The 26,116-nt window shown below is 39.1% G+C and overlaps 1 protein-coding gene across 3 annotated transcripts in view; it reads left to right on the top strand.

Moving 5' to 3' along the window:
- The window catches only part of LOC125465127 (glutamate receptor ionotropic, kainate 3), a 451,191-nt gene that overhangs the window by 252,789 nt on the left and 172,286 nt on the right, over positions 1 to 26,116 (top strand). For all 3 annotated transcript variants that reach the window (XM_048558279.2, XM_048558280.2, XM_048558281.1), the window contains one exon: positions 7,879 to 8,082. In XM_048558279.2, the coding sequence (XP_048414236.1) occupies positions 7,879 to 8,082 (204 nt within the window). The remainder of the gene's footprint in view (positions 1 to 7,878; positions 8,083 to 26,116) is intronic.

The following is a 26,116-nucleotide window of genomic DNA, read 5'->3' as shown; positions in this document are numbered from 1 at the left end:
CAGAATACTAGGACACCTGGATAGAATGGACACTGAAAAAATGTTTCCACTAACATCTTAGTAATATGTTCGGAGAGGCTAGAGCCTGAGACCACAATTCTAGAATGAAGGGACAACTCTTTAGATTTGAGATGAGGAGGAAGTTCTTCAGTCAAAAGTGGTTAATATGTAGAAGTCATTGCCACAGAAGGCTGTGAAGATCAAATAATTGAGTGTATTTAAGACAGAGATAGATAGGTCCTTGAACAGTAAGGGCATCAAGGGTTATGGGGAGGAGGCAGGAGAATGAGTTTGAAAAGCATATCGGCCATGATTGAATGGTGGAGCAAACTCGATGGACTGAATGGCCTCATTATGCTCTTATATCTCATGGTCTTAACGTTTTCACCTCTGGTGAGAAGAAAAGTAGGATGGTTGGGACATCACAGAGACATGGTGCATAGGTCAGTTTCAGATAATATGTGAGAAATCTCGCTGGGCCTCACAGAAGTAAAATCTCCATGAAACTCATCAAAGTCGACACAGTCAACTTCTGGTCAAATTCAGCACTATTTGTATTCATTCCTCAGTGATTGTAAAGTGCTTTTGGGCATCCTGTGGTCATGAATTGAGAATTGAACACCAAACCATCTGACTATGAGGTAAGACAGCAGCCAACTGTACTGTAGCCAACAAAGCGAGCATTTGCAGGACCAGTTTTTAGACCGATTTAATTGATATTTGTAGCTGGGCATCAGGACGTTTATTTAATCAGTCTGGAAACATCTTTCTGGACAGTTCCCATCCCCCTGCAGATTATTTCTGACATCAAACCATCCCAAGCCATCAACTATCAGGCCCTAGGCATGTCACCTCCTGTCAAACAATTAATATTAAAGAATTATCAGAAATAGTACCACCAATGTGCATAAAGTTGGCATATCTGCAAGGCAAGTTTCCATTTTGGCATAGTTGGGCAATTGCCCAAAACGTGTCAAAGTTGTATCAATTATATTACAGCCCATCTTACTAGTGAACACAAAATAAATGGTTCAACATAGAATTTTCAAGTTATCTCTGCTGAATTTAAATCAGGTTTTTCCCAGTTGTAGTTATAGAGTTATACATTGTGCAAGCAGGCCATTTGGCTCATCGAGTCCATACAGTATCGCAAAGAGTATCACATTCAGACCCACTCCATCTCTGTAACCCTGCATTTCTAATAGCTAATCTACCCAACCTGCACACCTCTAGACACGATGGGCAATTTAGCCTGGCCAGTCCATATCACGTGCACATGTTTGAACTGTAGGAGGAAACTGGAGCACCTATACAGACACGGGGAGAATGGGCAAACTCCACACAGACAATTGGCTGAAGGTAGAATTGAATCCAGATCTCATGAAGCAACAGTGCTAACCACTGAGCCACCATGCCACCCGTGGAGGATGGTATATTAATGTGTTCAAATTTGAGTTGAATAGACTACAGTCCAAGTTTCTGCTAAATTTGATCTGCACAATCATAAATGTAACATCTTAAATGAACTAACACAGATGGTACCGTATTGGGAGGTAATTGTTTTCTTTCCAAAATACTTGATGTTTTCAAAGAGAGTTACATGGTTCAGTTTTTGTATTGAGTTGTAAATGTGCTCGTTGTTGAAACTAAGCATTATTAATAATTGTTCAGTCAATTGAACTTTAAACCTATTGAAAATGTTGCAGAAGTCAGAAATAGAAATGGTGCAGAGCACAGCTCACTGAGACAAATTGTCCTATTATTACTGATGTGAATAAATTGACACTGCTTCAAAATCTTCAAAAATGCACTTCAGGCAGAATTCAAAACAGACTTTGTTTTCACAAGCTCAAAGTTCTTAGAAAAATGGTACAGATTATTAAACTTTCTGCTGAGATGGAGATATAGGTATAAAGGAAATTAAGGAAAATAGTTCACATATTCCTGAAATAATTTACAAGCCATAAAACTATAAAATTGACAGCAAATATAGTTGAAAATACTGCTGGAAAATCTGTTATTTTGCTGAAGTGTTGCCTGAATGGGATGCCCTGCTTACTTTCAGCATCATATTTTCTGTTACAAGTGAATTGGTGGTTAACAGGATTCATCAAATAAAGACACCTTTAGAGAAAAGTGTCTCAGTTTTGTCATCATGGCGGCCACACTAAAGATAATAGAGGAAAAATAGCAATTCTAGTAATTCAGTAAAATCCATTCAATTCTAACATCAACAGTCATGACTTTTTTTGTCTTTGTAAACAGTAATACAATTAAAGGAAAGAGAGTTAACAATCAATAGGTTAATAATCTTCGTTGAGTTTGACACAAACAGAATTCTTGCATTAATCGGGCCAACAGAGTGAGAAATGTTGTTCCATTTGGTGCATTGGCTCATTAATGGATCTTTGAACATGTTGACGCATTCTTGTGGCACTAATTCAAAGTTTTTTTTTACAAACAGTGTTCTTAATTAAGACTTCTGCTCTTCAGTGATGAATAGCATGGTCTGGATTTTTCACAGTAGCAAGGGGCCTTTAAGTTGTGGCAAAAATGTCAGTCAAGCCTAGAAATGTAATGTCTGATTTGACAATCATTGATTGTCACAGTAGAGTTGCTGCTATTTCACTGTTTGATTGACAGCTTCAGGTGGTTATAGCCCTAGGGGTATTAGAAAAGATTGTGAACTTGAATAAAATGTTTGCTGTGATATGGTTTTATCTAGATGAAAGAATGGAAATATGAAGGATGGGTTTTTATGGATTAGTTTTTTTTTAATTTGATGAAGTCTGTAAAAGATAATTAGATCTTTATTTAATTGAACTTCATTAAATTACATCTCTGTCCATGTTGGGTGCTCTGTGATTGGCATGGGGACAAAAAAGGGTGGTTGGCCCAAGATGGCCTGAGTTTCCATGAAATTGGTAATAAGTTTGTAAAGGGTCAAGAGGATAGTTTGTGCACTTTAGGTTGCTATGAACACTGTAAGGTGTTAAGGATTTTGTGTGGCATTTATGAGAGATTATTAGGTGGGGCAAGCCATATATTGTGTGGTTTGTGGTAATATAGATGGAGAAAGGATAGTATGTTGATGGGTGTAAGAGCAAATGAGAAGTGAAGGCAAGGGAGTGTTTTATTCCATCTTCTAATTTTTTTTTACAGAGTGCTAGAGGTGCTAGGCAGTCCTTCCACATAACTCACCTGTGCACCTGGCATTGTCCCTACTACAACAGAGGTCACCCACAAAATTTCTAACATATAGCATTTCTTCCTGATTGAAAATCTGATATCTGGTCAGCCACTTCCAAAAGCCAGGTTCAAGGAATTTTCCTGACTTTGTGCATCCGACTTGCAGATAATAATGCACGTCCGTGTGTTTTCAAGTGCTGGGTGACTTGAATCAACAGGGTGGGTTAGAGATTTGTCCAGAAAACACAACCTATTACAAATTTGAGAATTTGAAACTCTCTCATTTTATTTTCCCTTTTGGAAGTAGTTGAAAGATTTTTTTAAACATTAGAGACAAACCAATATTCAACTGTTTTGATGATATTGGTGAACATTTTTGAAACTTCCCTAGTCTTCAGAGGATTGCTGGAGAGTTGAAATGAGACAGTGTGGGTGATATGGAGTTGCGGGTAACATCAAGCTGTGACGCTAACAATTCTCTTACGTTAACACTGCTCCCAACCCTGCAAAGCCCCAACCATCATTCACCTACTTCCCCAACTTTCATTGGTCAGGGCTTTTAAAAAAACTTCTTAAAAATGATTTTAGTTGAGAAAGTTAAGGGTCGCACAGTGGCTCAGTGGTTAGCATTGCTGCCTCATGGTGCCAGGGGCCCGGGTTTGATTCCACTGTCAGGCGACTGTGTGGAGTTTACATGTTCTCCCTGTGTCTGCATGGGTTTCTTCTGAGTGCTCTGGTTTCCTCCCACAGTCCAAAGATGTGCAGGGTAGGTTGATTGACCAGGCTAAATTGCCTGTAATGTCCAGGGATGTTCAGGTTATGTGAGTGGCACATAGGGAAATGCAGGGGTATGAGAATGAGATGGGGTGGAATGCTCTTCAGAGAGACAATATGGACTTGTTGGACCAAATGGCCTGTAGGAATTCTATGAAATCTCAGGCATCAAAAGAGAATGTTGATATATGAACAGAAAATGAGATTCCATATCTTGTTACAAGATAGATGAGTCGATGTACAAAGATAAAAATGACTTGATAATTATTACACAGACACGGGGGTGACCATCTTCCTTTTGCGAAGTATGCTTGCAACCAACGGAGAGATTTCCCCTTGATTCCCATCCACTTGAGTTTTGCTTGTGTTCCTTGATGACACACTTGGTCAAAGGCTGCCTCACTCAATCTCACCTCGCCTCTAGGGTTTAGCACTTTTGTCCATGTTTACAACAAGCTTGTGATGAAGTCAGGAGCTATGTGGCCTTGGCTGAATCTAAACTGAGCATCAGTGAGCAGTTTATTCATGTGTGAGGGCCACTTTATGACACTGTCAACAGCCATGGCCATCAAATTACTAATGACGAAGAGTAACTTCATAGAACAGTAATTGACCAGGCTGGATTTGTCTTGGATTTTGTGCACCACACATATCTGGGCAATTTCACATTGATAAATACCAGAGTTGCAATTGCCTTGAAATACCCTGGCTAGGGGCATGGCTAATTCTACAATTCTGAATTTTCTTCTGTGTAATTGCCAGAATGTTGTTATGGCCAAATGCCTTTGTCCAATGTCTTCAGCCATTTCTGGATGCCATTGTGACACAGTGACTGAAGATTGGCATCTGTGACATTGTAGATCACATGAGGAGTCTGAGCTGCATTGTTCCATTTTGCTACACAGGTCAATCCTCTGATCCCAAACTTGAATCACATCAACTTTTGTTTCACCACTTCTAAGACAAGAATATTCATTGTTAGATAAAGAAGTGTGGTCTCAACAAAACCCTGTATAATTCCTGCAAAAACTATTAACTTTTAAATTCCAATATGCTTGCAAAATAAAATATTGCACTGCTTCCCTCATTGATCATTGTGGCAGCATGTTCACTTTTTGCCATGAGAGTACAGGGACTCATTAAGCCTTTTGAACACTAACATTTACAACAGTTGCAGATATATTTCAACAATTGTAAATGCTTACATTTTCTTTATTTCCTACCAGAGTGGATAATTTCAATCGGCCCCACTTTATACTTCATCTGACCCCTTCCTGCTCAATCACATTATTAGCCTCCATTCTTCTCCCCCCTTGCTCTGCATCTTCAGCAAACTTGAATTGGAATTATTGATTTAGATGGATAATTGGCACAAGCACTGATTCTTAAGGCATCTGTCATTGCAAAAATATCCTATTTAATTCTTTTCTCTGTTTTCTGTGCTTTAATGAATCTTCAATCCAACCTAATATATTACCCTTAAGGCAAATACCTATAATCTTGAGTAACAAGCTTTTGTGTTGTATTGTTGTGTAACAATCTTTTGTGCAGCAGCATATCAAATGCGTTGTCAAATTCCAAATTTACTGTATCAGCATTTTTTTTAAAAAAGTGGAAAGCATGATTTCCCTTTCAAAAAGACATTGCGCTATCTCCAACAAGTCATTGCTACCAAATTCTTCATCGATTCTAGTAAGCATTGTATATTCTGTTGTCAGGCTACAAGCCTACACATTCGTGACTTCTGTCACTATTTCCAACACATTACCCCAATCCCTTAGATATTGGGATTATTCTGACCCATGGGGAATGATTCTGAATATACAGGGAAATTTGAAAGGTCAAAAGTAGTACATTCATTATCTCTGCATCCACCACTTGTAAAACCCTGCAATGAAAGTTGTCAGGTCCAAAGGGAGTAGTTAGCTTTTATTCCCAATTTTTGCTTCAGAAATGGCTGAATATTGATATCATTACTCTGGATAACTGGAAACAATAAGGGACTGTTATCTCATCTCAGCTCCACCTAACAAACATTTCTAACAGAACCTTCCCTGCTGTTCGAGCTTTCTGGGGAGCTGATAACAAAGTCAAAGTAATACCACAGCTGATTTGATTAGCAGTTGTTCTAGACAATCCATTGGGCACAAAATGGAAATAGGAACATTTCCCATACTTTATAGGCAGGAAAGAGCTGTTCAGTACATTGACAATCTATAAGATTTTCTTGTTGATCTGTGGTCAGAACATTATAAAGAGGTTGGTGAGGAGTGTGGAGCAGATGAAGGGATTGTGGAGTGAGCTGGATCCAGCGCATCATCTTCCGCCACCTGCAATCCAACCCCACCACCAAAGAAGTATTTCCTTCCCTACCCCTACCTGCCTTTTGTATGACTCCCTCATCTGCTCCACTCTCCCGACCAACTCCACCACACTTGGCACCTTTCCCTGCGGCTATAGGAGATGCTACACCTGCACCAATTCCTTCCCCCTCACCTCCATCCAAGGCCCCAGACAATATTTTCACATCCTCCAAACTGGTCTGCTGTATCCACTGCTCCCGATGTGGTCTTCTCTACATCTGTGAGACCAAGTGCCGACTCGCATTCACAGAACATCTGCGCTCTTTACGCTATAATCAACAACACCTCCCAGCCGCCAACCATTTCAACTCCCCCTCCCAACCCCTTAGTAATGTGTCCATCCTGTCCTCCTCCAGAGTCACAATGACGTGACACGCAAACTGGAGGACAACAACTCATATTTCCTCCTCAGGTGCTTACAGCCTGCTGGCCTCAATATAGAATTCACCAGGTTCAAAATCTCCCTCCCCCACTCCGCCCTGGTCCTTATCCCATGTCCAACTCTCCCCTCATCCCCACTTCCTTGACCTGACACAACCTGTCCATCTTATTTCCCATCTATCCACCCCACCTTTCCCACTGAACAAAATCCACTATCTCTTACCTGCGTCCAACTATCACTATCACACCTACCTTATCCCATTCCCACCGCTCCTCCCTCTATTTATTTCTAAGCTCCCTTCCTCTCCCCAGTCTTGATGAAGGATGTCAACTCAAAACATCAATTCTCCTACTCCTCTGATGTTGCCTGACCTGCAGTGTTCCTCCAGCTCCACACTTCATTGGATCTGACTTCAGCATTTGCAGTTCTTGCTATCTCCCAGTTTCTGACTGGCCAGTAGCTCTCACTGAATAGGACCTCTGGGCCCCAGGTTCATTCCCAGGGAAAGGCTCACAGTTATCCTCGCCACTGCCTGAATGATGTTTGGTTCACTGAAAAAGCAATATGGCTCTTTCACTAGCTCACCAGCAGCAGATGGAACACTTTGACAAGATTCTACCCATTGTCTGAAGTCATCTTGGTTAAAAACAAATGGATTGGACGAATCAACCAATCATCCAAAAAAACAGGGAAACATACCAATGTGCCATTGGGGCAAAAGGAACATTTTTATGGATCTTGTGAAAAGATGTAACGAGATCCTTCTTGTCTACTGATCATAATTTAATAACAATGTGAATTTTATCATTAACCAAGCTTACGGTTTCAAAGGACTAATCAGCCAACCAGTTGCCAGCATTGAGCAAAAGTACAGGTGCAGTACTTTTATCTTGACATGTAGGATAATACTGAACATTGACATACCTGCAATATATATGAACCTGAACAAATGAAGCTTGACACATACAAGGTATATAAAGACATTTAAAAGTGAGGAAATAATTATCTAATTGGCTTCAACCTAATTTTAGAACTTAATAAAGCTTGACGACTGAGTAAATGTAATTTATTATTGTCATTCACCTAGGTAGGACACGCATCCAAACTAAATGCTTTGAGTGTTGGAAGTGACCTTTGCAATTAACTGTTGTTAATTTGACTTGCTCACAGGAGGAACCATATGTCATGTTTAAGAAGTCTGACAAGCCACTCTCTGGTAATGACCGATTTGAAGGATACTGCATTGATCTGCTGAAGGAATTAGCCAGTATCTTGGGCTTTGTTTATGATATTCAGCTGACAAAAGATGGAAAATATGGAACTCCAGATGACAAGGGGCAATGGAATGGCATGGTGAAGGAGCTCATTGATCACGTGAGTAGCATTGGGTTTTGGATAATATTTTAAGACTGCTTCATCAATGGGCACTCAAGCACATGATATGTATGAATTATTGGAAGCGTTGCTCAGCACTTTCACTCTCAGTACATACCTAACTAGAAAACCAGACATCAAGGTTGTTATAGATCTGAACTTATGTGTGCAATGATCAACATAAAATAACATAAAGCTCCCACAAAACAAAGATCATGTGAAATCCATTGCCTACAAAAGCCCAGTCTGTGTACTTCACTAAAATGGTTTGGAGCAGAAGCCCTTATGAAATAATATAAATGTTAAATAAATAAAAACAATGATAATGTTAATAGTAAAGGCAAAAATATAAGATCAGGGCAAGTGCACTTCATTGGCAATACTTATGCCCCCACTAAAAGACTAATGAGATTGGTGCTTTTCATTTGTGTACCTACCCTAATGTTGATTTAAATCTATACTCTTCATTATGGTTAAACCTCCACTAAATTTTCCCATTCAGTAGAAGCACTGGAACAAACTCAACAGATGCCATTAAAATTAGTTTCATAAACCACCTCAAGAACTCTTGAAATGAATGCAATTAGTTTCTTACTGTTGCTTCATAACAGATTTCAATCTCCCTGCTAACTCATGCAGGTCTACTGATCTACCTTATTCTATCAGACGGAAACCATAATAGACTGATTGGATTCATTTTAATGGCTTCAGATTTTCCTCTTAATGAGCCTTACAACCATTAAATGATCATAACTTATTTTATATTTTTAAAGTTAATGTACTTCTACTCTATTTTAAAGATTTCATAGAATCCCAGCAGTATGGAAACAGGCCATTTGGCCCAACAATTCCACACTGCCCCTCCAAAGACCATCCCACCCAGACCCATTCCCCTATATTTCCCATGTCTAACCCACCTAGCCTAAACATCCCTGGGCACTATGGACAATTTAACATAGCCAATCCACCTGCCCTGCACATCTTTAGATTGTGGGAGGAAACCAGAGCACCCCCACGCAGGCACGGAGCAAATGTGAAAACTCCACATAGACAGTCATCTGTGGTTGGAATAAAATCCCTGGTGCAGTGCTAACCATTGATCCACCATGCTGTCCTCAAAACCAATGCAGAGAATATGGGCAATGATCCTACTACCTCTCGCATTTGTTTGGATAAATTAAAAATATACACTTTGGAGGTTTTATCATTGACCGAAAATTTATAATATTTTAATAATAAAAAAATCACATGTACCTCAGTAAATACACTTCAGCAAGCTTGTTTGGATTCCTTTTTAAGGTCTAATTGTTCATGTCTACAGATTAGATTTTACTGAAATAGGCAGAACCATTTGGCCTCAACACTTGGGATCAAGCTTCAAAATTGCAGCAGATGTAAAAATACAGATTGCTGTAAAGTAAATCTTTCACAATGAACATCACTGTCTTTGCATCGTGAGACTAGCTAATGTCAATACTAAACATGAAGCAATAAAATGTTTTGATTTCGTAGATGAACATCTACACAACTGGACGGTTTGCCTGTGTGCCAAATACTTTCTTGTTTATACTCAAACTGAAATCAACGGCAACTTTCATTTACCTTGGAATTCAATTGAAATAAAATGTTCCAAAATACTTCATAGGAATATTACAAAGCAAAACTTGACATTCCACCACATAAAGAGATTTTAGATAAAATGAACAAAGAGGCAGATTTTAAGTAGTGTCTTAAAGGAAACAAGTTTCAAAGGAATTTTTAGGGATTATGTAGGTGAAGGCATATCCACCAATGATGAAATTGTTTAATTTGTTGATACTCAAGAGACCAGAATTAGAGGTACTCGTATATTGTGGAGAATTGTGCTTCTGCAAGAGATCTAGAGATGGAGAGGAGTGATACCATGGAAGGATTTGAAAATGAGGGGATGTATTTTGTTGCTTAACTGGAACCATAGTGTATTCAACGATAAAGGACTAAACATGGGCAGAAAACTTTTGGATTACCTTAGGTTTTGTGAGGGTAGAATGTGGAAGTGAGAGCAATCATGTTTAGAGTAAAAAGAAAAGGCCTCATAAGTATTATAAAACTGCTACTTGAAGAAAAATTACAGTTAATTCCCCTTGGCATTTGTGTGTGAAGTGTAATCAGTGATGAGAGAAGAATGTTTTTAGCAAAAACAAAACTAATTTATTTGAACACGGTTTTAATATTGTACATTATTCAAGCTGTTTGTTCAGCCTTGATTTTGCTATGGATGGTGACACAAACCCAAGCAGAGACGTAAAGTATAGATTGAACACTAAAGGCAGTGCAGAGATGGGTTCACATGGGCAGAGCTCAATGTTGGTAACTGGGTCATGAGGATAGTATGGAGAATCACAGCCTTTTCAAACTTGAAATGAGCTGACTGAGAGGGTATCTTGTCAGGACATAACACAAAATGCCAAAAACCTAAAAGCTATATTTCCTGAATCAAGGAAGGTCAAGAAGTATTGATTCAGGGAAGCAGGAACTGCAGATGCTGGAGAATCTGAGACAACAAGATGTAGAGCTGGAAGAACACAGCAGATCAAGCAGCATCAGAGAAGCAGGAAATCTGATGTTTCGGGTCTGGACCCTTCTTCATAAAGGGGTGAGGGGAAGTGGATTCTGAGATAAATAGAAAGACAGGTGGAGGCAGATAGAAGATGGATAAAGCAGTAGATAGGTGGAGAGGAGACAGAGAGGTGAAGGAGGCGGGGATGGAGCCAGAAAGGTGCGTGTAGGTGGGGAATTAGGGTGGGGATTGGTCAGTCCAGGGAAAATGGACGGGTCAAGGAGGTGGGGATGAGGCTGGTTGGTAGGAGGTGGGGGTGAGGTTGAGGTGGGATGAGTGGATGTGCGGGAGAAAGGATGGACAAGTTGGGGAGGCGGGGACGAGCTGGACTGGTCTTGGGATGTGGTCGAGGGAGGGGGGATTTTGAAGCTTGTAAAGTCCATATTGATACCATTGGGCTGCAGGGTGCCTGAGCGAAATATGAGGTGCTGTTCCTGCTGAAACAGCACTGATACAGTCATCAAGATAACAGAGGAAGAGGTGGGGGATAGGGCCAGTGTAGCTTCAGAAGAGGGATTGTTCCACAACTCCTCCAAAGAGGCAGGCATAGCTTGTGCCCATGTGGGTACCCATGGCCACCCCCTTTGTCTGTTGAAAGTGGGAGGAATTGAAAGAGAAGTTGTTAAGTGTGAGGACGAGTTCGGCTAAGTGGATAAGGGTGTCAGTGGAGGGGGACTGGTCAGGCATGCAGGACAGGTAGAGGCGGAGGGCCTTTAGGCCATCTGCAAAATCTCCCCACCCCGAACCGCATCCCAAAACCAGGCCAGCTCATCCCTGCCTCCCTAACCTGTCCGTCCTTTCTCCCACCTATCCACTCCTCCCACCTCAACCCGCGCCCCCACCCCATACCATCCAGCCTCACCCCTGCCTCCTTGACCTGTCCATCCTCCCTGGACTGAAAAACCCCCACCCTAATTCCCCAACTATAGTCATCTTTACTAGCTCCATCCCTGCCTTCTTGACCAGTCTGTAACCTCTCCACCTATCTGCTCTTTTATCCATCTTCCATCGGCCTCCCCCTCTCTGTCTATTTATTTCAGAATCTCCTTCCCGTCCCCATTTCTGCAGAAGGGTCCAGACCCGAATGTCAGTTTTCCTGCTCCTCTGATGCTGCTTGACCCGCTGTGTTCATCCAGCTCTACACCTTGTTATCTCATGGTTTGGAATAATTTCAGAAAAGTAAACAAAGTAAACAGATTCTCCAAAGACTTGGAACTATTTAAGGTATTTCAATCCTATGGTGGGTTTCATGTCTTTTTAAAGACAATATTGTTGGGCTTTCCATGACTTAATAAAGAGCAGTTCACGGTTATGAAATATTTCTGTACTTATGGAAGAGAAACATAACAATTTGCACATAGTCAATAAAGAAAGACCAGGAGATAAATTATCAATCCATCACGAGTGTTTTGAGGTATTGTTTGGGGGATCAGTATTCCAGGGCAATAAGAAGTGCCACATCCTTACTTTGAATCATGCCATAGGATTATTTGTGATCCATCTGGGAGAGCAATGGGGCCTTAGTAAGAAGTTAGCCTGCAGTATTTCAAGCCAGCCTTGCCTTCAGCTCATACGTCCATTAGGGTAGGGGAAAGTCCTGAAAGTAAGTTTAGAACTGATTCTGAGCTGAAAAATAACACAATATGGTAGAACAGTTTTCAAGATTCTCTGTTGCTGCTCAGGAAGCTACGGTAGAGGATGTTTAGAGGAAAAAAATATGAGAATATGGATATGTTTTAGCCTTGAGAAGCACAAGCATCCGATATTCCAAACAGTACACAATTATTGCCTTTATTCTTTCCCTTTGTATCTGGTTGCATTGAAATGCAATCATGTGCAAATGTGCTTCCTGGCCTGTTGCAGATATGATGCACAGTTGCTGTAGGCAGATATCTAAAGTTTATGTCGATTCTGTCTCTAGTGAACACAGTGCTGCACTACACACACGGAACATGGTACTAAAGTGACACGACCGTGAGTGTTGCAGGGCTGTATGGAAATATAACTATAGATGGGGAGACACAACTTTGCCCAGAGTGGTGAGCTACCTTGCAAAGAAACAAAAAATCAAAAATAAAGGAACAAGCCACAGTTAAAACATTGTTTAAAAGAAAATGGTTGCAGCTTTTATCCTACCAGCTCCTGCTCAATGACAGGAAGTGTAAAACAAAATAAGAATTCCTTCCATAACAATGGTGACATTTTGAAATGGCAACAGATATGTTGAGCAGTTACAAATTCCCGCATCCTTCTACTTTTGGGAAGAGACGGTTTCAAAATATTCAATGCTGAATCTTTCTGAAGAACACAGGAAAAGAAAACACATATAAATTCTAACAGCTTTAGATATACTATTTGTACGCCAAGTAAATGTTATGTAAGAATGGGACATATCCAATGTTAGGGAGTACGCTGCATGTTGCTTTAATCATTGTTGGTGAAACTGAACAGAAATGTTTACAATGATAACAGGATTTAATGGTTTAGATGCAGAAAAGCTATCTGTTTTGGTGAGGGGATCCAGTAATTAGAGAAAAATATTCAAACTTACAAACAGGCCATTGAAAACTGAAATCAGGAAAGATGATAGCAATGCACCCTCCCATCACCTCCAATGCAAAACATTCTGTGAGTAATGAGGTTCAACTGAAATATTCCAGTCTTAAATAGATGAGCTTTATCAGGTAAGTGTATTGAGAAGCATGTATTAAGAGCAGGTAAACTGATTTGAGCTGCAAGCCAGCTATGATGCATTTGCATGGCAGAGCTGGCTTGAGACATCTAATGGCCTACTTACATCCATTGACCAAATTCTCTTCTATTCATTGTTAGTGTATAAGACTTCTGCAAAATCAAAATAATATAGCTTTTAAGTTTCATGCCATCTGAACATCAATGGAGAGGCCAGTACATTTTACATTGAAGTTTCCTTGAAGAAATTTATTGTTTATTTATATCCTGTGCCAATTCTTGCACTGCCATAATCTGTCTAGTGTTAATACCGCTGCAGTGCCATTAGGAGGGACTTTGACCCAGTGACAATGAAGAAATGGCAATATTGTTCGAAATCAAGACATCAAGTGATTTGGAGGAAAGATTTTAAGTGGTTCACTTGCAATTGCAGCCTTTGTCCTTCTGGGCAGCTGAGCTCACAGAATTAAAAGATCATGTCAAAGATGCCTCTGAGCATTTTTATGATGTGACATCCAGACGATACATGTTCCATCACTACGTGTAGGAAGTTAATATTTAAAGTTGTGTAGGGGGTTCTAAATAAATAGTCTTCTTGAGTATTTTTGGTGTTGAACCCATTTCGACAAATATATATATATATAAAATTTGGACTTTAGTATAGATATAGATGTTTTGGTTTCAGTTCTGTGAAGGTTATTTTTGAAACACAGGTCAGAAAATCATTTGCAACAGTGGCCTATGTATATCCAATCCAAGAAGGCATGTAACTGCAGTCAAGTACCTGTGAAAACCTTTGTAGCATTGATGGAAAAAATATTTATTCTGTTTCATTTATGAAAGATAAATATATTAAGATATTAGTTTGGCTTTTACTTCAGAAAACAGTGTTCTAAGTTTCAGTTGAGAAGAATCAGGAATCCAGTTCAGAAGGTATGCCAGAGGATCAAGTCACTTCAGGGAAACTGGCCACCTCAGCATTGGTTTCTAATTTGCAAAGCGTCCAGACTAGAACAGTTTGGATAGAAATCTTCAAGTTGTTCAAACAGAAAAGGCTAAGGCCACTAAATGAAATAGAATCATAAAATTGTCTCCACATTTCAAGAAAAGTAAACTGAAGAAAAAGTAAGAATTTAAGTAAGCATTTAACAAGCTAAGACAGGAGTGTTCCATTTTTTGGATTGAGTTTCCGTAATGGAGAGTGTTAGGTTGTGTGAATATGTTTCAGTGACTAAACATCACAATTGATTATGTTAAAAATATGATCTATCAAACCAAGTATCTTCTCCGACTTGTTGTGTCCAGTATTAGGAACATTTAGGATCATAACAAACACATTCAGGAGTACGGTATTCCACTTACCTTTTTAGATGATGGTACAATTTTAGAGACTCAGGAATGAATTAATAGCCACAGAATAGACTACCTCTTATCTGCACTTGTAGCCATCTTGTACAGTCATGTGGCTGACCTATTTAGGCCTTTGGTGAATGGCAACACCCTGCGGATAATGGTGAGTTCCTTGATAATTCCTTGTAATAAGACCGTCTAATAAAGGAATGTCAGGAATAACAATGTAATTAGCAGCAGGAGTCTTACTGGTTGGGAGAAGTTAGTGATTGCCGCAGTGATGACAACAGAATAATGCACAGAATGTCACTTAGGAATATCAATCATTGGAGGTCAGTGTGTCCTGGGAAAGGAATAGCTATCTAATGCAAATTTAATGCCATTCCTTTTTATTAGCATGCATCACCTGGGCTACCTCTATATTAAAAAAGAAAAGCTAAATACTCTTCATTTTCTGCAAATCTCCCAGTGCTACTGTTAGACACTATTGATGGAGCTTTAGGGCTGCATTCTCTAAATTTTGTTAGCAGCCACAAGATCTTTACAATCTGCCCACAACATACAAATATATTGGTTGTTTGAAGATCTCTCACCATGTTCATTTGCAAAGAGAATTTGTAGGACTTATTTCATTGCATTTGTTTTAACCTAAAATACGCCAAACAGACAAATAAAGATAAAGAAAGATTTGCAAGCTAGAATTAAATCCAATATGATTATGTGAGCAGGGCAGCATTAATATAACTGGCTAAGGGATAGAAAGCACAGAATATTAGTGAAAGAGATAACACAGTGTGGATCTGGAGGAACACAGCAGGCCAGGCAGCATCAAAGGACCAGGAAAGTTGATGTTTCAGGTCAGGACCCTTTTCAGAAAGTTGGTGAAAGGTTGCTTTTTCAGACCAGCATAAAATCTACCCAATTGTGCCTTGAAGAACTGACTTGACCAAAGAATTCTTGTGAACTTTACTTAATTTAAATATTACTACTTGTAATCGGCAGATTTCTACAGAACTAAGGACGTATACTACAACAATGTGTTAAGGCTAAGACTTCCAATGGAGTGCTCCCAATCTAGTATTTTCATGTTCTCCCTTCATATCCTTATAATTTGGTAATTATCACCTGTTAGATGGGTTAGGAAATCCTCAAGCCTCACTTAACGTTTGAAAACCCAAGTCAGCCTTACTTTTCCTGGTTGGGAAGTTTGATGGGAAGTAGTATAGAAAAGTACATCAAAGAATGAGAGACCTTGGCTCATTGAGTTTATGACAGATTTTGAGAGAGAAATTCATTTAGTGTAGTCCCAAATTCTTTTCAAACACACTTGCTAATTTTCTTTCCTTCAAATCTTTATGCAGTTCTCTTCTTAAAGCTGCTATTGAATATGTGTCAAAGTACTAGGCAAAGCTCCAAAATCTAACCACTTGTTACATGAAATAGTTCTTTATCATGTCACCTCTACTTCTTTTGCCAATCACCCTATAATTATGATGTCTGGGTTATTGACCCTTCAGCCATTGGAAACCACTTCTCCTTATTTACATCACTGGGGCCCTTTATGATTTTAAACACCTCAGTCAATTATCCTTTTAACTTTCTCTCCTCTAAAAACAAACTCTTCATCTCCAGACTATCGATCTGATCATGATTGCTTATTCTTGAAACCAATCCAACAAATCTCTACTATACTCTCTCCAAAGCCTTTATATCTTTCTGAAAGTGTGGTGTTCATTCATAATTGGGCATAAAATTTGACTTGGAGGTTTATGTAGGGTTAAATTAACTTTTTGGCTTTTTTAACCTCCGAATCTTTGAATCAGTTTAAGAATGCAATGTTCGGTTGCATTTGTTTTATTAACGGTATTGATCCCCTCTGTCACTTTCAAAGATTTGTGGACAGGTAACCTTATATCTCTTTCTCTCTCCCCACACTTAAATACAATAAAAACATAAAATGCTGGAATGACTCAAGAACTATTCCCTAGGATGGTGAATTTCAAACCTAGGGGGCACATTTTTAAGGTGATAGGGGAAAGATTTTAAAAAGACATGAGGAGCAGATTTTTGTTTTAAACAGAGAATGCTTCATGTGTGCATTGAACTTCAAGAGCAAGTGATTGGTGGTGGTATAGTGACAACATTAAAAACAAACATTTAGGTAAGTGCATGAATAAGGAATGTTTGGACGGATATTCTAAAGATGTGCAAGTTAGGTGGATTGGCTGTGCTAATTTACCCAAAGTGATCAGGGATGTGTAAGTTAGGTGTGTTATGGGAAATGGGAAATGCAGGGTTACAGGGGTAGGGTAGGGGGATGGGTCAGTGTGGGATGCTCTTCAGAGGACCAATGTGGACCTGTTGGGCTGAATGGCCTATTTCCGCACTGTAAGGCTTCTGTGGATTCTGTTGACATGGGCCGAGCAGGCAGGTGAGACTAGCTAAGTTTGGGATTGTAATCGGCATGGACTAGTTGGACTGAAGGGTCTGTTTCCATACTGTGAGACTCTATGACTTTATCTTTGGCTGCATCTATGTGAAAAGGAAATAGAGTTCACATTTCATATCATGGACCTTTCTTCAGAATGGACCCATTTAACATATATCACTTACCTTCATGCTTCCTACCACACGGTGCTATTCTTGGGATGAATTTCACTTACCACCTGTCTGCTCATTTTACAACAGATTTAAAATTTGGAATAAGAATTGCAAAAAAAAAGTAGCCAATATAACAGGGAATCCCAAAGTCTGCTAGACAGATAAACAGTAAAAAAGGTAGTTAAAGAAGGAATGAGTCCAAACAGGGACAAAAAAGGAAATAAATTGATGCAGAGTTGAGGTTTCAAATGAATACTTTGCTGTTTTCATTTTAGAGGAAGAAGAAATTGCACAGGCAGACATCAAAGATGATGAAGAAATGGACTGGGTGAGATGTATCTAAGGACAATGAATTAATGGAAGTGGCACTGAGCATAATTCTTCATTCACCCATAGAGTTCGGGGTGGTGTTAGAGGACTGGAAGATTGAAAATGTTACATCCTTGTTAAAAATAAAAGAGTAAAAATAAACCTAGCCAACTTAGGCTAGTTGGTTTGACTTTGGTGATGGGGAAGCTTCGAGAAACAGTAATTCAGGGCAAAATACAGAGCCACTTGGCAAGTGTGGATTAGCTATGAAAAGCTAGCATGGAGTTGGTAAGGGCAAATCCTGTTTAATGAACATATTGCAGTCTTTGGAAGAGCTAACAGAGATGTTTGTTGAGGACAATACAGTGTGTATGGACTTCCAAAGACGTTTTATAAAGGGCCGTATAACAGATATATGAGCAAAGTGACAGCTTCTGGTGTAAGATGGTATATCATCAGTGATCGCTTTGTCTGCCTAAGTCTCTTTATCTGTCTTTGGGGTCCACCTCCATCTATTCTCTCACTCTTTCAGCCACTCCATCTCTCATCAGCATTAATACCATCTTTTCATAGCTACTATGAGTTCTGAGGAAGACTCAATAAATTCAAAATATTCACTGTGGTTTCTCTCCACAAATGCTGCCAGATCTACTGAGTTCTCTGAAATTTCTGTTTTGGTTTCAGACCTTCGGCATTCATGGGTCTTTGTTTTAGTGTAAGGATCCTTACTCTTTCTGACCCTGTTATAAAGAGCACTATTTCAAAAATAGTGGTCGGCGTAAAATGTGGAAGCATCGCCAACTGCAAGGAAGATAATATGGAACGGGACAGAGACACTTTGAGGAATGGGTGGACAAGTGGCAGATAAAAGCCAATGCAGAGCAATGTGAACGTTTTGGTGGGAAAAACCAGAAGAGAGAAAAGAAAAATAAAAACAGTATAATTCTAAAGGGAGCTCAGGAGCTGAGGGACCTAGGTATGTACATTTATAAATTCATTGAAGGTGGTGGTGCAGGTTGAGAATACAGTTAATAAAATATTTAGTATTGCAGGTTGTATGAACAGAAGCATGGAATGCAAGGGTAAGGAAGTGCCGTCCAACAGAGGCAGAAAAATGATTTGGCCTCAAATGAAGTATCATGTCCACCTTTGAGTCTCACTCTTTAATAAGGGTGTGAAGGTACTAGAGGGGTTGCGGAACAGATTTACAGGACTCACATCAAAAATAAGCAACTTCAACTCTGTAAATAACAAAATAAAAGCTTGGGCTTTTAGCCTTGAAGAAGATTGAGAGGTGATTTTATTGAGGAGTCTGGTCAGTGTAGATTGCAAAGAAAAACTGTTCCAGTTGGTCGATGGATCCAGAGAAAGAAAGAACATTTTTAAAGTCATTGGCTAAAGAAGCAATGGAGGCAAATTTATTTTACTCAGCAGATGTTTGGGATCTAGGAATTGCAGGTCCACAGATCACTAAAGGTGGCAGTACAGATAGATCAGGTTGTAAAAAAGGCCTATGGCATGCTTGCCTTTGTAGGAAGGGACATTGAGTATAAAGATGGACAGGTTCTGCTGCAGCTTTATAGAACTTTAGTTGGGCCACACTTGGAATATTACTTACAGTTCTGGTCGCCACACTACCAGATGGAAGTGGATGCTTTGGGAGGGTACAGAAAAGATTTAAGAAGATGCTACCTGGTATGGGTGATTTTAGCTGTGGAGGAAGATTGGAGAGACTGGGCTTGTTTTCTCTGGAATGCAGGAGGTTGACGGGCGACAGAAAAGAAGTTATTAAGATTGTGAATGGCACGGATAGAGTGGAAAGTATGAGCCTTTTTCCCAGGATTGAGGGGTCAATTGCCACGGGACACAGGTTCAACGTGTGAAGGAGCAAGTTTAAGAGATGTGCAAGGCAAGTTTTTTACACTAAGGGTGGTGAGTGCCTGGATCTCATTGCCAGAGGAGGTCGTGGAAGCAAACACAATAGCAGCATTCAAGAAGCTTGGATGAACACATGAATAGGAAGGGAATGGAAGGATACAGATCCTGTAAATGAAGACAGTTTTAGCATGGAAGGGCAAAACGTGGCGGCAGCCTTGGAGGCCTAAAGGGTCTGTTCCTGTGCTGTATTGTTCTTTGTCCTTGTTCTCTCTTTGCAACATGCAAATCCTGGAAAGAGGACAAGGGAGTGGCACCAGATCGATCCTGTACAGTAACTGTTCTGTAATTCTGTGGCATGCTAACAGACAAACAAAGAATTGCAGAACCATGAACCAATCAAAAAATACCCAATTCTGTTTTGAGAGACAACAATTGGAAAGCTATTCTCATCCTAAGTGTTGCTAAATATGAATTATATCTATACAAATGGTGCAAGTTTTTTTTGGTGCTGTTGTAGCTTCAAACGTTGTTTGGAATAAAAACAAAATACAACAGTAACAGAATGAAGAACATAAATATGATCCATCATTTAAGATTTTGACAAAATAATGGACAATTTGGTGGAATTCAATCTGGAGTAAGAATCTTAAAACATTTTATGAAACATGGTATAAGATTTAGTAATATACTGTAGGCAGTTTGACATTGTTATCCACATGTCATTAATATATGACCGGTTTAACTTGGCAGAATCTGTTACTATGAGCCATGCCACGGGAAATCTACTGGTAGAAAAAAATGCTAGCTTGCAAGGAATTAAACTTTTAGTTGTACACCAGTCTGAGAAGCTTAAAAATCTGGGTATGCCCTTCTTTACCAGATCATTTAGAACCTGAAGAGGTCATTTGGTCCTTTGCCTCTTTTTCTGACATTCAATTAGAACATGGATAAACTACTTCTGGACTTGGACTATAGCTACCCACCTTTGCTCCCACTGGCTTGGTTCAACATTGATACATTTACTCAACTGTTACAAGCACCAAGTCTCTCAATTATGGAAATGAGCCACTATTGACAATCAGAAAAATCAGTCTGCCCAGGAGCTAGAATATTTCCTGAGCTTGTCAATTCTCTGAGAGTTAAAATAATTTGATAACGCTTATCACATAACATTCAAGCACTGTATCACTGTATCACAATTGGTGATGGACCTCTCATTTTGCATTATAAATTGTTGTTCACTAAGCCGAACCCTGAGTTTCATTTCTGCTGGACTGTGGTTGTATTCTATGCAGACCATTAAAATGATGCGGTCCCTTTATATAAAGCAGTGGAACAGCCTCCAACAACATCAGATGTCGTGAGAGTATGTGGTTTTCTACTTTGCACGAGAATAGTAAAAGACACAAGTATGTGATCGTGTTAATCTCACAGATGACGTAGTATAGCCTTCAATTATTACTGAAGCCTCTTGGTTAGAAGGGAAAAAAATTCTGAAGATATTTAAGTGTCATCTAATGCAATCAGGATTGTCTGATCATTGATTGCACCTTTTAAGCTTTCAATTCTTACTGAAATTTCCCTGTCAATCATGATACAGTGCTTGTCCACTAGGAAGCAAGGTTTTTCATTTGAAAGTCTCATGAGATTGCTACTTCTGAAAAAGTGATTTGTGGCATATGTTAACAACCACTTTCTATAGTCATCCATCTTAATACACATTTAATTTTTTTGCTGCTGTTATCACAACACCAGGGAGAGTGCAATCAAAGCCTTGCTAGATATGATCGATCGGTTCCATCATGTCACAAATGCACAACAGCAGCAGTTAAAAAGGTCACGCAAATGTAAATGTTTTGATTCATAGACTATTTGTTCTGTAGATTTGCAAGAAAGGATATTCCTGAACATATCACTTAGTGAATTACAATGGTTGTCAGATGAGAGGTGGTTTGTTTGCAGCTACTGTACGAACTGGTCCTTTTGAAATCTGCTGTTTATTACCATTAGAAAGGCAAAAGGCATTTTGCGTCTTTTAGTCGAAATGCCATCATTTAAATTTCAGAATACATTACTCTGATTCTACCAGAGCTAAATCTTAACATTTTAACAGACCATTGTTAAATAGATGTAGTGTTGGAGGGGATAGTTTGTAATATTGATGTAAAATGAAAAGTAGCATAAATTTGAGATGTGTCAAGTCACCATTTTACACTTTTCTTCTACCATTACTCTTATTTTTAATGATAGAATCTCATTTTAATTCTGAATAAAAATGACACAAAAGAGGCTCCCTGAGCGACAAAATACTATATTTACATAGTGCCTTTAACAGAGAATGACCTGAGGCACTTGGCGTAAATGTTATCCAGAACTTAAACATTGCTGAAAGGAAACACAAAGGAGAAATTCGGGATTTTCATTGTGCACATATCAGGACGAGGACATAAGAATCCAGACTTTCTGAAGGAAATCTTATTTATACTGTATGATAACAAGTTGATGATTGGTTGAGCCTTTGTAGGTGTGGGAACACAACAAAAATTGTGAACAGTCAACCTGATCTGAGGACATGCTGCATAAATACGTGGCCAAAGAAATTATGTAACTATGGGAGCAGGCATAGAAAGGAATATAGATCACAGAGTTCCTGACAAGCTGAAGTTTAGGGATAATGAAATTTTGATTTTTTTTTAATGTTTGATTTATCATTGTCACATGTACATAGGTAGAATGAGAAGTTTTGTTTTGCTTACAATGTGGTAGATCATACCATACAATTAAGGTAACAGAACAGAGTGAAGATTACAATGTAACAGATGCAGAGAAAATGCACAAACAGCAAGATCAACATTAAATTTATAAGTTGAACTATCCTTTCAGAAATCTAATGATAGTGGGAAAGAAGCTGTTTTTGAATCTGTTGGTACAAGTGTTCAAGCTTTTATATTTTCTGCCTGATAGAAGAGGTTTGAAGAGATTATAGGCATCTGAATAGCAGAACAGTGCAGTAATCCAATTTTGAGCTGTCCCATGTATGGGATAAGGGCTTCAGCACCAGATTGGTTAAGCTGGAATATAGGTGTGTGATGTTACAGTGATAGAAGTCTTTGTGACGGAGAGATTTCAGGGTCAGCAAACTTAGGTCATGGTCAAATAGCTTGCGAATGCCAAAGTACATTTGAAGATACTTGCTGAGCAAATGGATGAATCAGTGACATATTGTAAAGTTTACCACAGGGAATGCAGATGATGATGACTTTGACTTTCCTAGTATTGAATTGTACATCATTGTGAGATGGATTTTTTGTCAAGCTGTCCAACGATGCAGCTGCAGAGGAGAAATCAGAAAATGCAGTGGAGAAGCAAAACTCAGTGTTGTCTGCATATGTGTGGAAGCTGACATGGGCCAGAACCAGAGGCAGTCAAATACTAAAAGTGGTGTTGTTTGGCCAGCATGCCAGTTTCCCAGCTCCCTTCTGTCCTATGTCTGCTTCCTAATGTTGAGGATGGGGCAGATAGTAATGTTACCCATTCATTTGTGTGATGCATGCAAAATTTTGTTTTGACTTGATGGCATAATCATGTTAGGGGTGATCATCACATATGTTACTACTGTTTAGTAGCAGCATGTATGAAGTAGCTTTGTCTGTTGCTTAAACAGTTAAGAGCTTCATCTTCCATGGTAATCTGAGACTGGGTAGGTAGTGTCAGAACCAAAAACAACATTAGACCTGATCATGCAGTTTGTATGATTCATGATGAGAAATTAGTAATGTGGTATATCAACTCCATTGCTAATATACTGCTAGGTATACAGCCTATACATCCCAAAGACTGAAGGATAATATCAAAAAGTATGTCTCTTCAGCTGTCTGCAATAATCAGGCTTTGACCATCCTGCCTGTATTTGCAAAACTCTGATAAAAGTAGTTAATACTGAATGTCATTCTGTGATTAGACAACAGTTGCTAAGGAGCCATGAGTGTGCAAATACTTATGCTGATGACTAATTTTAGATGATCAGTTGGGCTCACAGTGTTGTGCACTTGCTACACTAGCTGACACACGCGTCCTGTACTTTATCGACAGGAAGAACATATATGCATACCGATATGCATGCTGTGCCGAATTCAACTGAACATTAAAGATGACAGTCAATCTGGTTCATTTCTGATAGCAATGTCTTGGCCAATCAGAGTTAAGCTTCCTGGTTTCATTTTTAAAAAATCTTTGGCAATTAACTGTCAATCATCATCCAACTGGGGCATTCTTTATAGCAACACATCTACTAATCAGTGTACCCTTGTCAACCAATCAATAGCCCCTTCTCGTACAGTATAGTTGTTTTCTCTTAACACTGGTATTTTCTGTGAATTATGTGGATGAACACAAATGAAAAGTTTTGAAACTATGTCTATTTTTTCAGAAATGCTAAGGAGTTTATTTTTGAGTCAACTTGAAGTTGGAACAGGTTTGGTGGAAGTCTTTTCTGTGTTAGAATCTCTCACTTTCAAGGTTTATTATTTTGGCTGCTTGCATGGCTCATAGTTTGTGAGATAGCTTTTAATGGAATTCTCTCTTTCTGAAGGAAAGTTACAAGCTGATTTAAAAGCAAAAACCAAATTGAATTCTTCAACCTGTGTTGCTGTTTAAAACCTTGAGATTTTATGACAGTTTAGTTCAAATGAGGGAGACTATCATAGTACAATGAAACTTTGAATGGATTTGTTCAGATTCCCCCTTTAGGTATTGATTTCCTATGTTCTATTTTGCTCAAGATGAAACATAGACAGAAACTGACATGAATTCAATAGTTCTTATTGTGATATTGAAGAACACAACAGGCATTTATTATAACTAACTATTACATACAAACCTTACATTCCTCAGGAATATAAGTGCTGTGACTAATATTATGCTGCTATCTTATAACAGAGGGCCATGTTTCCAGTAGACTGTCATACTTCAAGTGATCTGAGGTAAGATAGAACGTAATCTTTATTTCCTCAAATCACATGATACAATTTCTGACAGAATTGAAGTACCTGAGAAGTTTTGCTCATTTTTTTTTCATATGGAGGCACGTATGGCTCTGAGCATATCGCTTCAAGGTATCCAGACATATTGACTGTGAGATATCATGCAACGTCCCTCTTTTTCCAAAGGCAAAAACTTAACCCAAACAGATTTAGTGAGTTGAAAATAGGCACATGTTGTCGATTTGATAATTATACAAACAGTTCACAAGACAAATATTGAAAACCTTGTAATACTTTAAAAATTTTGAGAAATCATCTCGATATAGTGACCACATACCTGCCTGGAGAGGTATGCATTGCTCTTGGTTGTAATTGTTTGACAACCTGCTGGCCTTGCTGCTGGTAGCTGCGACTCAGTATCAACAGCCTATCATCTTCAGAGTGTTTTTCCTCACCCTCTTTACATATGCTTGACATGCCATACATTGGTCTGAGCTGGCATTGTTCCTTCGCAATGTAGCACCCTGATCAATGAAGACATCATGTCATCTGGCAGGTTGTGTTTCTAAAACTCTTCAATGTACCAAGTTAATGTATTTGTATTTCTAACCTGTACACAGGTTTTCATTCTCCTCCTTCCTTGAAAAAGCAAGCCCCGTGTCTTGGAATGTTGGACAATTGGTTTCTGGTATGATCATTTGCACTTGCCTTCCGAGCATGAGATGTGCTACGATGATAACCCCTTCTTCATTGGTGCTGCATAAAATTGCCGAAAAACAATACAAATATTTTGCTCTGTTGCTTGACACATAGTTGTCATTGATTAGATAGTATGCATCATACATTCTCCTCAGCTATTTGAGAACAGACAGTGCACTGACACCATGATATAGGTCACTTTTCACTTAGCACACATGCCTTGAAATAGTTTTCTGGTATGCTGAGATCCCATGTCAGATAATATCTGATTTGAGAGACTGAATAAACTGAAAATAGCGCTCATCATGTCAATGCTCCCGCTCATCATTTTGCTAAGTTATTGATCAATGGGCAATTTAAGGAAATAATCAATCACAAGGATATAAACATCCCATGTGTTTTGATTAGTTCTGCATTACTTTTGTCCCGAGAGTGGATGGAATATCACATGGAGGTAGTGAACACCCCTGGTCCTGGAGTTGATAACTTTGGCATGCTTCACATGCATTTTCACCAGGAGTTCAATATTCTGATTCATCCCTGGCCACACACAGATTCACATGCTCACTGTCTTGTGCGTTCAACATCAATAAGTCCCTGATATAAGATGTATATGATGTCTTGGTGTGATGCTTTTGGCATTAGTATATTGGCATATTTGTATAATCGTATTTATGCATTGATATTTGAGTATTTCTGACATTAGCGTTGTTTTCCTTTGAAAAAACTCTGTTCACGATATGTCAAATTTAAGCAAATCTAACAGAATGTACCAAATAGATGACTCACTGGTTTGCACTTCTGCGTCACTGTGCTAGGGACTCATGTTCAATTCCAGCCTTGTGTGACTGTCTGTGGGGAGTTTGCACATTCTGCCCGTGTCTTTGTTGGTTTCTGCTGGGTGCTCTGGCTTCGTTCCACATTC

This window comes from Stegostoma tigrinum, chromosome 24 (assembly GCF_030684315.1).
Source record: "Stegostoma tigrinum isolate sSteTig4 chromosome 24, sSteTig4.hap1, whole genome shotgun sequence".
Lineage (NCBI taxonomy): Eukaryota > Metazoa > Chordata > Chondrichthyes > Orectolobiformes > Stegostomatidae > Stegostoma > Stegostoma tigrinum.
The sequence above is the reverse complement of the archived record's forward strand: the minus strand, read 5'-3'. Positions and strand labels throughout refer to the sequence as shown.